The sequence below is a fragment of the Nicotiana sylvestris genome, chromosome 11, assembly GCF_000393655.2.
Source record: "Nicotiana sylvestris chromosome 11, ASM39365v2, whole genome shotgun sequence".
Lineage (NCBI taxonomy): Eukaryota > Viridiplantae > Streptophyta > Magnoliopsida > Solanales > Solanaceae > Nicotiana > Nicotiana sylvestris.
Window position 1 is genome coordinate 114,038,438 of NC_091067.1, and position 16,962 is coordinate 114,055,399.

General features: G+C 37.8%; 2 protein-coding genes across 4 annotated transcripts; both read left to right on the top strand.

Annotated features, from left to right (window-relative positions):
* Window positions 1-3,737: 3,737 nt before the first annotated feature.
* On the top strand, window positions 3,738-16,437 carry LOC104237087 (putative pentatricopeptide repeat-containing protein At1g02420). 3 transcript variants are annotated; one of them, XM_009791164.2, is made up of 2 exons: window positions 3,738-5,498; window positions 15,510-16,437. In XM_009791164.2, exon 1 carries the CDS (start codon window positions 3,832-3,834, stop codon window positions 5,350-5,352), a length of 1,521 nt encoding a protein of 506 aa, XP_009789466.1. In that variant the 5' UTR covers window positions 3,738-3,831; the 3' UTR covers window positions 5,353-5,498; window positions 15,510-16,437. The 3 variants fall into 3 exon arrangements, with proteins under 3 accessions (XP_009789466.1, XP_009789467.1, XP_070018501.1); XM_009791165.2 differs by having other exon boundaries at window positions 3,738-5,466; XM_070162400.1 differs by lacking the exon at window positions 15,510-16,437 and adding an exon at window positions 12,849-15,500.
* LOC104237088 (uncharacterized) lies at window positions 12,650-13,354 on the top strand. Its single transcript, XM_009791167.1, has 2 exons — window positions 12,650-13,000; window positions 13,052-13,354. The coding sequence occupies exons 1-2, from the start codon at window positions 12,650-12,652 to the stop codon at window positions 13,352-13,354; spliced, it is 654 nt and encodes a 217-aa protein (XP_009789469.1).
* Window positions 16,438-16,962: the final 525 nt, after the last annotated feature.

Consider the following 16,962-nt stretch of genomic DNA (forward strand, 5'->3'; position numbering starts at 1 on the left):
GTCAAATGTACTTTTTATTGTGTCAACTCATTTAGACTGAGTAATTGATTTCTAGTCTGTAGCGCACTCTCTTTGTGATATGTAAAATCTTGTTCAAACAGCGCCAACCTGGATTCCTAGAAAACATTATACAACAACCCTCAGTGGTCTGAAACCATCAGCGCAAGTAAGCCTTCAATTTGCTAAGATTCAGGACACCATCTCTAGTAAGATAATATCATCCACATATACATTAAGAGGATACATTTTTCATAGCAATGTTTGTTCAACCAAAATTAAGAGCAACTGACCTAAAGCCAAACTCAATGCTTAAGGCCATATAAGGAGTTATGGAGTTTACTCACTTTGTCAAAGTACTCTTTGAGCAACTCTGCCCTGCACGAGTGATAGAAGCACCACACGATTTCACTTGCACAGATTGTTGAAGGTTGCTCAAAGAAGTACTTATTCTGTTATTTATATACTGTTAATAGGAGTTGATGACTCATTCACATTTCTAAGATCATACAGAATTCAATAGCTTCTTACAGTTGTATGCTGTTCTCATGCAAGCATTTACATTTGAGTTGTAAATTCTCAGCCATATTGGTTGACTATCTTGAACATTTTTTCTGTTAAAGACAACTTTTTTATTTTATTTTTGTGTATTGGTTTATGCTTAACCCCATGGATTCAATTATAGGATGATCTAGAATTATAGGATGATCTAGAATAAACAAGGTACTGATGTTATTGATGCAACCAACTAGGTATATTTTAGTAGATTATGAGAACTATAAAGACGACTTTTCTCAAATATCAAGGCATTAAATGCGCCTTCACCAATAATTCGAGTCTTTTCAAGTACTTAACTCCCTAGAGATGGCATATAAAGGCTCTAACTTCCTTTATTATGTTAAAAACTACTCTGTTTCAACATTTAGTTTGGCAGAATTGACCTTGGAGAGTTGGAGTGGTAGTCCATTTAACTTGCATCTATATAGTAATTTTTTTTGTTTCCCCGGTTTCTGGTACCCACATTAGGGCTCGACTAAATCCGGATTCGCGCCGGAAAGTCCTACATTGGGGGTAAAGCCCTCCCTAACAAAGACGACTCCATATCCAGGTGCTCGAACCCAAGACCTCTGGTTAAGGACGAATGAGTACTTACCACTCCACCACAACCCTTGTTGGTCCTCTATATAGTAATTAGACATGGGGAAGGTGCAGGCATCTCCGTAAATAAAGATGGAATTTTTACACCCTATAGAAAACCTTAGTACCCTATTTATTTTAAATAAATACCATTTTAAAATATTACATCCTATAGATACCTTTTATACTTTATAGCCAAATATCTAATTATAGTTACATCCTACATTTAAGGCACCATATATGCTAAATAATATTTTTCTCTCTCCTTTTTAGTCTTTTCTCTCACATAATCAAAGTAAAATTGACTAATCACGTTCTCTCTCTTTTTGCATATACTTTACTCTTTCTCCCTCAACCCACGATTCATACCTCTTCTCCCACCCAAATTCTCTAGTTCTCCTCCATTATCACTCCATTACAATCGCTTAGGGTAAGTTTAATTCGTTGATTTTGATAGACGAAGAGCAATTGGTTCAACTGTAGCGGCTCGATTCTGCTTGGCAGTGATCGTCGAAGTAGGGTTCACAGCTTTTGCATAATTCATGGCTTCGTTTGTGGGATTTGAGGGCTGGGGATTGTTTGTAGTTGTTGTAGGAGGTTGGGCAGATGTGTTAGGGGGCTGACCAGCCGGAATTAAAGGCTGGCCATCGGCCGGCGAAGCCATAAGGCTGTTTCTCTCTCTAGATCGCGCAAATCGCCTATTTGTATTCAGTTGTATTCGAATGTATATTTCAGTTGTATTCACATGTATTCAGTAGCATTCATTTATATATTTTAGATGTATTAAAAAGTTATGCGTATTCTCTTGTATTCAGTTTTAATCAGTTGTATTTAACTATTTTATTCAGCAGTAGTTAGTTGTATTCAAGTGTTTTATACAACTGTATTCAGTTGTAGTTAGTTATATTCAACTATTTTATTCAGCAGAAGTTAGTTGTATTTTGTTGCATTCAAGAGTTTTATTCAGCTGTATTTAGTTGTATTTTGTTGTATTCAAGTGTTTTATTCAGATGAATTAAGTCGTATTTTTGTTGTATTCAACTGTATACAGTTCTACTCAACTGTATTATTCATATGTATTTCTCTTTATTCAGCTGTAATCTTTATTATATGTATCTTTCAAATACAGATTAATGAGGGATCGTTTTAGTTCGTTGAGTTAAATTAGGAGAATATCATGTGAATTGATTTCCTTCCGTTTTTAACCAGTTTAACCTTCCAGATTTTGCGCAGATACGTTACTGTATTTAACGTTAATGCCGCTTGAATACAGCTAAATACATGTCAAACTTAGCTGGAATTTCAGGTTTTACGCCTATTTTTTGTTGTATTAATGAGTACAACAGCTTAAATACATGAAATACATTGTATAAAAACATAAAAGGTATCTATAACACGTAATATAACAAATGGTATCTATAAATGGCTAATTAGACCTAAAAGATGGTGCTTTATGAAAAATTCTCAATAAAGATCTTAAAAGCACATTACATTAGTAGGCCCAAACAAGGTGCGTACTTGTAACTAACAAATATTACTCCCTCCGTCCAAATTTATGTGAAGGTATTTGACTAGACACGAATTTTACGAAATAAAGGAAAACTTTTAACATTTGTGGTGTAAAACAAATCATAGAAAGTTGTGTGACTAGAAATCATCTAATTAACGGTAAAAGGGAAAATTTAAAATTTAATTATTAATAAATAAAAAAATGTGTCATTCTATTTGCGATTGACTAAAAAAGAAAGTGTTTCAAATAAGCTGGGACAGAGGTAAAAGGAAGTACAATTTAAGAAAAAGTAGAGGAGAAATTCCGCTTTTACATTGATTTTTTTTTTAACGCAATCGAGTTCTTGTTGATCAATTGCTCTAGTAATTTTCATTTGGCCGGCATGTTATAAAGATGATGGGTCTTATTTAAAACTATTGACCTCCTTCCCTAACTAAAAATCTTTTTTTTCCCCTGTTTTTTCCATATAAGACTTTTGCGAGTTAAGATATTAAATTTATATTATCGTCATTAACTATTGAATATAAAAGATTATATCATCCAAAAAATATATAATAGTGAACATAATTGACATGCACTTTGGCCATCTCAACTCTATTTCCGCCACTTAAACATAATCAACGGTCAAATATATTTTTTTCAGTCACGAAAACTACTTGTTGTGTCAGGATCAAGGAGATTCGATTTGCTTGGTTGGGTTATTTGCTTGCTTATTCCACTTCTTAAATCTTAATCGTTCTTCATTTCACTAATTCATACTAACATGGACCTAAGATAAATTTACTCCTATGCTAATGGATGTGTACATTCGAAAAAATATGTTAGAACTGAACATTACAGAAATCTCAAGAGAAATAAAAAATTGATGGCCTAATCAAATAGTAGTATTATGGTTCTAGAGAAAGTAGCGGTATCTAATCTGAAACTATAGTAAACAGTGTGAAATCAAAGACGTTAAATGCCTTTATTATGGACACAAACAGTCATTCCGTTAAATAAATGTGCTAAAACGAAAAATAAAAAAGTTCGGGGAGCAGCTTTAATACATGTACAAGTGAATTTAGGTATTCAGTCTTTCTTTATTTCCCTCTCAATTATTTTTGCTGCTCGTTTCCCTTATTCTCACAGTTTTTCCAAACTCTATTAGCTCAAAAATCAGCAGACTTAAACACTCCTCAACTTCAGCAATGGCTCGAATTTTCTCCTACAAGCATCTCTCTATTGCCCCTCAAACGAACAACCATTTTCTTCCTTCTTCCCTCTACCTCCTCCATTCTCAATCCCCCCTTTCCACTGACAAAGAAGTTGAAACACTTTACCGCATCATAACAATAACACAAACACCAGAGGGACTAAAACATTCACTCAAATCATCACAAATCAGCTTATCAAACGACTTAATTGATAGAGTTCTCAAAAGGGTACGCTTTTCTCACTCAAACCCATTACAAGCTTATGAGTTCTTTAAATTTGCAGCTAAGCGTAAAGGGTTTTACCATACTGGTTTTTCTTTAGACACCATGTTGTATGTACTTGGTAGGAGTCGTAAATTTGACAAGATTTGGGAGGTTTTAGTTGAGATGAAGAGAAAAGATCAATCTTTAATAACACCCAGAACAGTTCAAGTTGTTTTGGGTAGAGTTGCTAAGGTTTGTTCAGTTAGGCAAACTGTTGAGGCTTTTTGGGGCTTCAAAAAACTGTTGAAAGAGTTTGGTGTTGATTGTTTTAATGCATTGTTGAGGGCTTTGTGTCAGGAGAAGAGCATGAGTGATGCAAGGAATGTGTACCATAGCTTGAAATGTAAGTTTAGGCCAAATTTGCAGACTTTTAATATACTTTTGTCCGGTTGGAAGTCGTCGGAGGACGCAGAAGGATTTTTTGATGAGATGAGGGATTTGGGTGTTGATCCGGATGTTGTTTCATATAATTGTTTGGTGGATGTGTATTGCAAAGGGAGAGAGATGGAGAAGGCATTTAAGGTGGTGAAGGAGATGAGAGAGAAGGATATTACTCCCGATGTGATAACTTATACGAGTTTAATTGGAGGGTTGGGGTTGGTTGGACAACCCGATAAGGCGAGGGGTGTTTTGAAGGATATGAGGGAGTATGGATGTTACCCGGATGTGGCAGCTTATAATGCTGCAATTAGGAACTTCTGCATTGCGAAGAGGATTGGGGACGCATACAGTTTGATGGATGAGATGATAATGAATGGCTTGAGCCCCAACGCTACTACTTATAACGTGTTCTTAAGGTCATTTTTTTGGGCAAATGATTTGAGAAGTTCGTGGAGTTTGTACCAGAGGATGAAGGAGACTTGGTGCTTACCGAGTACACAGTCATGTATGTTTTTGATCAGGTTGATCAGGAGAAATGATAAGGTGGAGATGGCACTTGAGTTGTGGGATGACATGATGGAGAGAGGATTCGGCTCGTATATTTTGGTCTCTGATGTTTTGTTTGATTTGCTTTGTGATCTGGGGAAGTTGGTGGAGGCAGAAAGATGTTTCTTGCAAATGGTGGATAAAGGGCAAAAGCCAAGTAATGTTTCTTTTAGGAGGATCAAGGTGCTTATGGAATTGGCTAATAAACAAGAGGCTCTTAAGGTTTTGTCAGAAAAGATGGCTTCGTTTGGTTCCTCCACCCAACTGATCCAAGATGATAAAGCAGAATATGAACAATCAAGTTCTGACTTTGCAACCTGCTGAATGCTGATATTATTCCTGTACGTTACTAATGGTCCAATGAGTTCTTCGGTCCTTGATTCGATGCGTTGGTTGAATTATGTAGAGGTGGACTCTTCAATTAATGGACCTTTCACTGTAAGCCTCTAATCCAGAACTCGACAAATGAGGTTTGTCTATTTATGTATTTAAAAATTAGAAAATCAGTTGCATTAGTTTTTTTGTTTTTTTTGTTTGTTATAATTTTTGTTCTGCCTGCTCTTTCTAAATTTGTTTGGTGAAGTGCTTCTATTAACCTTGACATCATCTTGCATTTTGGGTCCTAGGTTCTTCGTCATGTCTTGTTGAAGCTGTTCCACATATCTTGTATGACCTGATCTCAGTTAATATTAAATTCCATAGTGTGGGTTCACCAGTTCAGTTTAGGTTCAGAGCAAGTATTTATCCCTTTTGAGCTGAGTAGCATTTGTTGTTTTAGTCTTCTAGCACTGAAGGCTGATGTAGGCACTAGGCTAATAGACATATTCTCTGCCTTTTCATTCTTCCATTTCGAGATATCCTGAGAAATTTTGGCCGGGGAGGGCGGGTGGAGTAGTTTTTTACTCACCTGCTAATCGGTACTAGTAGTGTCACCCAGATGATCAGCATGCTTGCTTATTATTCTTGTGCAGATGATGATTACTCAATGTGAAGTATATTTTTCATGCTCAAGTCTGAATGTTTGGTATACTGCCACAATGATAGCTCCTGTCAAATATAACTTGAATATTTGAGAGTGAAATCTCTTTCGTTTCTTCTTGGTGGTGGCTGTTTATGGCTATTATATATTACTGATAAACCTTCTCTGTACTAGATAGTAATAACTATAACACTAAACAGAATATCTCTAGTTAAACCTTTGAACTACCCTCTCCGGTTAATGAAAAGTGAGTTTGGAATGAATATGATGGGAGGATGCACCTTCTTTCTTGGGTTACAAATAAAACAAACTGAGATTTTTTTTAAAGTCACTCCAAGTATCTGAGGAACTCATCTCAAAGTTTGAAATGGAAAAGGCAAAGTCTTCTGAAACTCCCATGAGCACATCTACGTATCTGGATAAAGATGAGAATGGTAAGAGTGTGAATGAAAAGCAATACAGGAGAATAATTGGCTCATTACTCTACTTGACTTCCAGTCGACCAAATATCATGTTTAATATATGTAAGTGCACTAGATTCTGCCTGAATCCAGAAGAGTCACATATGAATACAATTAAAAGAATCATTATACTTGATTGGAACCCAGACATATGGTCTGTAGTATCCAAAGACAGTTGATTTTGATCTAATTTGTTACTCAATTGCAAACTTTGCAAGTGATAAAGTTGACAGGAAAAGCACAAGTAGCCTATGTTAGTTCCTAGGGAAGTCACTAGTTATCAAGAAGCAAGGATCAGTTGTACTTTCCTCTGTATAAGCATAATATATATGCATTGTGAAGTAGTTGTACACAACTCCTATGGATATATACTTGTTTATTATAGTAATACTAGTATTATTACAACATTAACTACAACGGTTATCACTAACCTTAACTACTAAGCTTCAGTTGGATATCTGAAAACAATAACTACTACGCTTCATTGTCAAACAAGTTGAGGTCGGCTTTATAAACCCTCACTAACCATGTTTCTCCATTTAAATTCATCTCATGGCAACATTATACAAAATGAAAATATTAATAAAAAAGTACTAGAAGTTCTCTATATTTTCTACTGACATCAAAATCTTTAATAGGGTTAAAAGACTCTAAAAAGCGTAGATCTAAAGTAGATGTACTAAGATGACCAACACATATTCCAAACTAATTGGTATCGCCTATACATCTCTTATTTTTTCCGTTGCGCCTTATCTTTTACTAGTGTTATCGGTCTAGCTAAAATTATGTTCAACATGCAAGAATAAAGCACATTGAGATCAGATATCATTTCATTCGCGATCATGTTGCTAGAAGAGATGTTGAAAGTTTTTTTGTGCAATTTGAAGATCAATTGGCCGAGAGAGATTATGCATTAAGGGATCAAATTGGAGGGAAGTTGTAGTGTCAAAATTTTAAAACCAAAATAATTGCATTCATTGGAAACTGGTGTCTTTTCATTGCTATCTCTTCCGAAAAGTTTTTATCTGGATTCAAGGGAAAGTAACTGTTCCGAGAAGACATTATCCATCTCTAAACTCTTTAAGGCAAGAGACAATCTATTCTTCTTGCATTTTGAATTCTTCTGTGAAATTTGTATATGAAAACAGAAGGGCAGTCAATCTAAACCCATTAGAAAAAGTTCTAAGGGTTAAGAAAGTTTCGAATCCATGGCCAAGAAGACCGCAGAAACTGTTTGAGGTTGAAATAGATTCATCAAGCTACTCCCAGCCGAGCGGGAGTCATTGCATGAGTCTAGTTTCGGCAAATATGAAACATATGTGACAGAGAAGAAGGAAAGTGACCAATTTCAACAAAGTCAAGGTTCGCCAGGAAAATCAAGGCAGATGGGATATTGATTTTTTTGTTCTGCAGATAAATTTATATTTCTGGACAAGTCCGCCAAACAGAGGTATGTGATATTTAAATCAGAACCCATTACCTCTGAAAGAATCGGTGGTTTTAAACTTCTAAAAGAAGTAATATCTTTTGATCGTTGAGTACAACAACATACCCAGTATTATCCCACACTGTAGGGTCTGGGGAGGGTAGTGTGTACGCAGTCCTTACTCCTACCTTGTGAGGAAGGCCGGGGAAAGTCTTTGGTAAGTGCCCAAACAAAGTATATGAGGATCTTGTTAGAATGTTTTGTGCAAATTTAAACGTAACAGAGGATGGTGGTTTGGCCACCATAGTTGCAGGTAGAAGACTGGTCATTGACTCATTGATGAGGAAAAGTTTGATGAAGTCTTTAAGACTAAGTTTGTTGGGGATTCAATGTTTTTCAAGAATATTTGGCTAGAAAATTACAAAATTCTCGTTGAAGAGGTCAGAACTCAACTCAGTGAGAGTTCTCAAGAAAATTTAGAAAACCGAATGAGTGCACGTCCACATGCATTAAGGTTTGAACACATAATGATTGCTCACATAGTGGACACAGTATATTTCCCAGAATACCGTCATATAGTCAACTCACTAAATGGGATGTATACACTCTGTTCAGTTTGTTCTGCTATGAAAAGTTAAAATTATCCATTTGGATAAAATAACTACATGATTGGGGGTTCTGTTGATTAATGTGCCTCGAATAGTTTGCCATATGAAAAAAGAAAGGATCTACTATGACTTGGGAAATGTGCCTACTTTTTCATCCACCTTCTGACTCCATTTCCGGTGGAATTTCACTCCTTTTCTGGTGAAATTTCTCCTTCGCATAGCATGGGGGAAAAGTTCTTCTTTATTTCAGGTGACAAGTCTTACGAGCTTATCGACATCAGTGAAGACAATGAAAGATGGTTCTTATGGATTGAAAGGGGCAGTAGATTTACAAGTAAAATTAAGATTGACGAGGACAACATCAGATGGGTATGTGAGCAAATGTACCAAGCTTCACGGGGCGCCGGGAATCTCTACAGAAGGTGGGGGAGAAAGATACAAGCCTATTTATACAGGGTATACCAAAATTACAATGTTTATGGCAGATACATCAGAATTGAAACTTGGATTGGAGACAGGAAATCTGCAATCATAATACCAGAAAACGATTACAACTGGGGGTAGGGAGATATAGCAGGAAGAATATTACAATTTTTGGGGAAGGCTTCCAACTACAAGTTCAAAAAATTTGCAGATGTACAAAAGAGATCCTTTCTAGCGGCTGCAAAGATTCCACAATGGCCTACACAAGTTAACGAGCAAGTAGAGGTTGTTGATGCTACTGAAGGTGTTGCTGCTGCCGATGAAAGCTCCCAATTCCTATCCAAGTGCCTGATTGGATGTTTCAACGACCCTTTCAATCAAAGCCCCAAAGCTGAAGTCATCCAAAAATGGTTTATCACAAGGTGGAAAGTAACAGCCGGTCTCATGGTCACTCCGATGGCTCACAATCAGTTCCTCTTCGAGCTACCATCGAGACAGGAAGCAGCTAGGGTAAAAGCAGGGGATTGGTTCTGGAATGGTAGACACTTAACCCTTGAGTGGTGGTCGCCGGAATCTGGGTCATCTCCAACCAAAGGTGAAATGGGACAGAAGTGGATCAAAGCCTTTGGAATTCCTCTGCATGGCTGGACATCAACAACTTTTCGCTTCATAGGAGATAAGTTTGGAGGATTCATAGGCACCGATGAGGACACGAAAAACAGGGCCCACATGTTCTGGGCCAGAATCTGTGTAAAAGACAAGGAGATGAGTTACCCAGGGGTTGTCGAGTTAAAAATAGGCATCAGGAGCTACAAGATTTCAGTTTTGGAGGACGTACTCATAAAACCTGCAAATTCCGGCGAGGTTTCAGTCGCCGTCAGAGTAGAGAAGGCGACAGTCTTTGATAAACCCTCCTCGAGTCAAGCGAAGGACCCAACAAAGAACCCAGTGGTCTTTAACCATAATAGACCGATCATCTTTAATTCAAAAGTGGCTGACATGGCAGCCTCAAGCTCAGGGTAGTACAAGCTACCAGCTGTGAGGCACACTAAATCAAATGGTGGGGTTAAAGAGAGGGCTCAAAATTTGGGCCTCTTAGTGGATAGTGAATATTACAAAAAGGGCCCAAAAGACAAGCATGCACCGAGGGGGAAATTAACAAAGCAAATCTGGAGAGCAACTGGGCCTAAAATTGACCCATGTGTTTTGAAGCCCAACCCCTACATCTCTGTAAATTATTTTGACCCACTAATGGTAGAACTAGAAGCTTCCTTCTCAGAAGGGCCCAGTGTTAAACCTCCTTCAATAACCCACTGCGACTCAGAGGCAGACGACGAAGGAGAAAAGGTTCTGCAAAAAATCTCAAGGAAAATGCCACAATCAACTGAAGCTGTAGACAGTACAGATGTCGAGCTCTCTTCCTGCGACACACTTGCTCTCCCATGGTATGAACAGGGCTCTTCAAGCATGCAAGTAATTGATACCCCAAATATTTACGAGCATACAAGATGGACAAAGACTGTGATGTTAAAGGCATGCAAGGCTTTTGGGGTTAACGTAGAAGGGTTTGAGCATGAGATTATAGGCATCATCCTCCGAATGGATCAAAAGCGGCAAATGCAGCTATAGAAACAAAAGTCACCAGGCAGGGAAAAGAGAAGGGGGAAGAAAAAGCAAGAAACAGAACTGGAAAGACTGAAATGGGGCCTAAATTACGAGGGTAAAAGGAAAGGGGATAGGGACAGGTTTTACAAAGCTTTTTCGGGATGAAAGTAAAAATATTAAGATGGAACGTGCGGGGATTGAATGAAGCTGATAAAAGGACTACAACTTCATCACTGATTAAGAAGTGGAAGCCGAATATTGTTTGTTTACAAGAAACAAAAATTGAAGAATTCCCAGTATCCTGGATTAGGCAAATATGGGGTAATCGTTGGGTTGAGTGGGCAGAGTTGAAATCTGTAGGTAACGGTGGAGGAATTATCATCCTATGAGACAAAAGACAATGGGCAAACAGGGATACTCATCAAGGTTACTACACTTTATCATGCATGCTAGAAAGTCTGCATGAACAATTCAAATGGTGTTTTACAGGGGTGTATGGGCCATACACAAATCCTGAAAGAGAGGAACTTTGGCTAGAACTTGCAGCAATCAGATCTATCTGGAATGAGCAATGGGTTATAGGGGGTGATTTCAATGTTTGTAGGTATGAAAGTGAAAGATACAATTGTGTTAGAAGGTCCAGGGCCATGGTATCCTTCTCAGACATCATTCAAGACCTGAGTATTATAGACTTGCCTCTACAAGGAGCTTATTATACCTGGTTCAGAGGTGAAGACTCATTGCAAGCTTCAAGAATAGACAGGTTCTTAATTTCCCCTGAATGGTGCGACAGTTTCAAAGCTATCAAGCAGCTAGCCCTCCCAAGAGTGATCTCTGATCACAGACCCCTACTCCTTGATTGTGGCGACTGGGAAGCCACCCCCTCTTATTTCAAATTCGAGAATATGTGGCTACAGGTGGAGAGTTTCATTGATAAGATTAAAAATTGGTGGCAGAGCTATGTGATAGAAGGCAGCCCAGATTTTATACTTGTGCAGAAACTGAGAAGGCTCAAGGCAGACATCACTAATTGGAACAGAGAGGAGTTTGGCAGACTGGAAACACAAAAGACTAAACTATTGGAGGAGTTAGCAATGCTGGAGCAAACAACAGAGAGCAGGACCCAAGCACAAGTTGAAAAGGAGAAACTAATGCAGATAAGAGTGGAATTACAGCAAATAGCAAGGGTTGATGACATCTTATGGAGACAAAAATCAAAATGTTTATGGCTTAAAGAAGGTGACAGGAACACTAAGTTCTTTCAGAAAATGGCTAACTCCCACAGAAGGAACAATTACATTGATAGACTGAAGATAGGGGAGAAAATCATTGAGGACCAAGAATCCATCAAAGCTGAAATCCTAAGCTTTTATCAGGGGATTCAGAAAGTGAGCAATGGAGGCCTAGTGTCAACTTTGAAAACTTAGCTAGGATCTCGATGGAGGAAGAAGTGTGGCTGGAAAGAGCCTTTGAAGAAGAAGAAGTGATGGCATCCATCAATTCTTGTGCACCAGATAAAGCCCCAGGACCTGATGGCTACACAATGGCTTTTTACCAAAAAACTTGGAACTTTATCATGCCGGACATTATAGCAGCAATCAACCATTTCCACCATAACTGTCATATGGTAAAGTCCAGCAATGCCTCCTTCATTGCACTTGTCCCGAAGAAAAAAGGTGCAGTAGAGCTCAAGGACTTTAGACCAATAAGCCTTATTGGAAGTGTGTATAAGATAGTAGCTAAACTGCTGGTAGAAAGAATGAAGACAGTGATGGGGAAGCTAATCTCAGGGGAACAGAATGCATTCCTAAAAGATAGACAGATAACTGATGCAGCTCTTATTGCAAATGAGCTGCTGGATGAGAGACTTAAAAGTGGAGTCCCTGGAATCCTATGTAAACTAGACATAGAGAAGGCAATTTGATCAAGTCAACTGGTCCTATCTTCTGTTAACACTAAGGGGAATGGGATTTGGTGAAAGATGGATAAGGTGGATCAAGTTCAGTCTAACCACTGTCAAATACTCAATTCTCATCAATAGTCTCCAGTTGGCTTTTTCTCCCCTCAAAAAGGGATTAGGCAGGGAGACCCTCTCTCGCCTTTTCTCTTCATCATAGCAATGGAAGGTTTGAGCAAAATGCTTGATAAAGCAAGGCAATTAGAATGGATTCAAGGGTTCAAGATAAGCAGCAACTCAGGGAATTCAATCTCAATCTCCCATATGTTATACGCAGATGACACACTAATCTTCTGTGGGGCTGAAAAACTGCAGCTGCAGTACCTCAATCTAACCCTCCTCATTTTTGAATCTATTTCAGGTCTACACATAAACATGGTGAAAAGCATGATATATCCTGTCAATGTGGTGCCTAACTTAGACGAGCTGGCTGATATAATGAGTTGTGACATTGGCTCATTTCCTACTACCTACCTTGGACTGCCCTTGGGAGCAAAACATAAGTCAGTGAAGGTATGAAATGGTGTGATTGAGAAAGTGAAGAAAAGGTTAGCAACTTGGCAGATGCAGTATCTCTCAATGGGTGGAAGGGTGACTCTGATCAACAGTGTTTTGGACAGCATACCAACCTACATCATGTCCCTATTCCCTATGCCAAGTAAAGTTCAAAAGCAGCTGGACAAATTGAGAAGATCCTTTTTATGGGAAGGTAACAGTGAAGGTCACAAATTCCATTTGGTGAAGTGGGCAACTGTAACTCAACCAAGGTCACTAGGTGATCTGGGCATTAGAGATCTTTCAAAACACAACAAGAGTTTGCTAATGAAGTGGCATTGGAGATATGGGCAAGAAGGCACAAGCTTATGAAAGGAAATAGTAAAAGCCAAATATGGTCACCTGGATAATTGGAGTACCAGAACCACAAGAGCTCCTCATGGGAAGCACATCAACAGCCTAAAGGAAGTCTTCCAACAAGAAGTGTCCTTCAAAGTTGGTAATGGAGCACGTGAAATTTTGGAAGGATAAGTGGCTAGGGAACTTCACACTTCAAGAAACTTTCCCCACTCTATTCCACCTGGCTACTAATCCTAACTCAACAGTCGCACATAATAGATCCAACAACACTTGGGAGGTCCTTTTCAGGAGAAACATACAAGACTGGGAGATTGAAGAAGTGCTTGACCTACTTGGAAGGTTAGCAAATTGTACAGTGAGTATCCAGCACACGGATAATCTACGATGGGGCACTTCTAAGGAAGGGGCATATACAGTGAAGGCAGGCTACAATAAACTTTGTGCTTTGAATGAAGTTATTGACATGTGGCCTTGGAAGCTAATCTGGAAAACCAAAATGCCTACAAAGGTCAGCTGTTTTGCATGGACGACTCTTAAAGGTGCTATTTTGACACAAGACAATCTTTGTAGGAGGAGCTTCCAGATTGTTAATAGATGCCACATGTGTAAGCTAAACTCAGAATCAATCAATCACCTATTTCTGCATTGCACAGTGGCTATTGATCTCTGGCACATGTTCTTCTCAATTTTTGGTATCAGATGGACACTACCTCAGAACATTAAGGAAGCAGTTGAAAGCTGGAGCTTTTGGAAAGTCAGCAAGGCCATTAAAAGTATCTGGAAAATGGTCCCAGGTTGCATATTTTGGTGTCTTTGGACAGAAAAGAATCGAAGATGTTTTGATGGCATTTCAACTCCTATTCACTTTTTGAAAGCTAGATGTCTGGTGTATCTTTTTAGTTGGAGTAATATCTCCCCTGTAAATAATGTTATCCCCTTTCTAGACTTTATTGGCTCAATGAGCCTAGCCTGATGGCCCTTTTTTTTTTGTTAGCTCCCTATGATTAGAATAGCACATGATGTACTGGAGCTAACATTTCTTCTTTTGTACTAACTGCATCTTCTTGATGCCAGCAATACAACACCTTACTTCATAAAAAAAAAAAAAATAGTTTGCCATATGAAATGTTAATCACTTGGTTGCTTGAACATGAAGGCGTCAGTCTTGAAGGTTCAAAAGAGAAAGTTATCAAAAGCACTTACAATGAGAAGGCTTTTGAGATTATGAATTTTGCCATGGAGAATGAGAAGTGGGTGAGAAAAATCGAATTAGAACCAATGCCTCCAACCCAATTTGCTGGATCAACAGCGAGATATTACTTCTTGGTGGTCGCTTGTGCCTAAGAAGCACGACATTGATGAGGTTTTGAAAAGTTCAGAAGCCTGGAAAAGGTGATATATGTCTGCGAAAGGAAGGACTTGAATGGCATGATTACAACGTTGAACTCTGAGGGGCTAGAGTAGTCAGGAAAATAGACTGTATTGAGAATCAAGTGCACAATCAGTTTGACCAACTTGGAGCACCGCTTTTTAAAGTTGTCAGTGAGCATTTGGCTAATATTGACTGACTGAATTTTCTGAGAAGTTTTAAACTGATTATGGATGGATAACTTTGTATTTGGTTTGGCTGACTGTAAAATATATTTAATTCTTTTTCTTGCTTATTTCATTCTGGTAAGCAGGCAAGGGCAACTACACAAGCAATAAGGCATCGCCTGCGGCTTCTAATCCAATTACAAGCTCTACTGGGGATTCTGATCCCGAATAGGGATTTTAAGTCACTGTGAATGGTTAATTATCTTTTGATTTTGAACTGATTAATTATCATCAGTAGTATAATGTTTATTATTGTAGTTATCTGTTGTCTACTTGAGTGTTTTGGTTGATGTCAAAAGTAAAAGGGGGAGAAGATGGGTCAATAGACGGGGAGTTTCATATAAAGAGGAAAATCACATAGATAGGGGGAGTTCAATTCTGCATGAACAGAGGATGCATATAAATAGAGGGAGTATTATTTTATATTATTAATTACAATATGACTTATTTTAAACTTCAGGTTTGCCATTATCAAAAGGGTGAGATTTTTAGTTTTGAGAAATATTTCAATGGTGACAAAATTGAAGTGAAAAAAACTTGATTAATTGAGATTACGTGATGTGTTTGACAGGATAATGTCGCTTGAAGGAGTCAAGTCATGAAGAGCATACACACGAGTTGAATGATACACCCCAAAGAAGTAGTTCAAGTAGAAGATGCATCAAGTCAGATGAAAGGAGTTATTGAATCATCATAAAATAGAAGAATGATTTAGATGAAGACAAAGACAAGACAGCAAGAAGAAAGAACTGAACGAGGAAGATTCAGTCAGACAAGTGTGCAAGTGTAAATAGTGCACCAATTATTGAGTGAGGTATCAAGTTTCAAAAGAAGGTTATCACAAGAAGGGAATTAATTGAAGATTTGAAGCCATTAGGATGAAAAAGCACGGTGCAGGAATTAAGGACTTTGTCAGATTTTGAACAAGAAAGTTACCCAGACAAGCATGCTGAGGAATTTACAATAGCAAGTGAAGGACAACATTCACAGGTAAATATTCTTAGCCTTGCATTATCTATGCTCTTGAAAAAGCTATTTGGTGCATTGAAGAGTAGAGACTGAAAAAGGAAAAGCTTGTACTGTGAAGGGCTGCTATATTTGTGGTGAGCAAGCTGAAAAACCACTTTTATTCTTTTGTTGGTGAGCGAGAAAAAATTAACCTTGTAAGCCTTTTGTGGGGATCAAGATAACTATAGTTTTGTGGTAATCATACTCGTTACTTGTAACTGAGCAAAATAAGAAAAGAAAGAGTGATAGAATCCCTTGGAAGTCAAGGAAGCTGAATATAGGCTAAATGTTTGGGGTCTTTGGACAAAAGTCCAAACCAATACAAAAACTATGGGAAAGTGATACGGTATAGCCGCTCTCAAAATAATAGTCGAAAAAATGTGTGTGTACAAAAGCATATAAACTTTATATATTTTTGCGGCTACCAAATGTAAATAGTTTTGTTGGCAGGCTAAAAGTGATCTTTGCCCTGCGTATGTTCTTTCTGTTTACTGCTTTCTTATTCTTCTAACTACTTAATATTTACACTTCGATTGTCTATCATTTGACCCTGCCCAGAATATCCGAGTTTTACTAATTACAAAGTTTTTTTTAATAAAAACTGTAATCTATCTTGGAAGTCATTAGCAAGAACATGATAATCATCTGACGATCATTTAAGGTGTGGTGCAGCTTCCCATTACTACATTATACCGTGTAAAAATTTATCCATATTTGGTGTTTACACCAAATTATAGTAATTTACTGTAGTTAAGTTATAATTTAAGGTGAGAATGTGTATTATTTAATTATGATTTAGTGATAAGACTTGAGAGTATATATACATATATCATATATTTATAGGGTTAGTGTAAACGCTAGATGCCTATAAGATTTTACCTGGTACCGTTGGATGACGTCTAGTAAAAGTGCTTAGCGGCCTATTGCAGGACTTTGGCTGTGATATAGAAAGGACAAAAGGAACTATTTAAGTTTTTTTCCTCGGAATTGTAAAGGCCCCGTTTGCTTTTGTTATT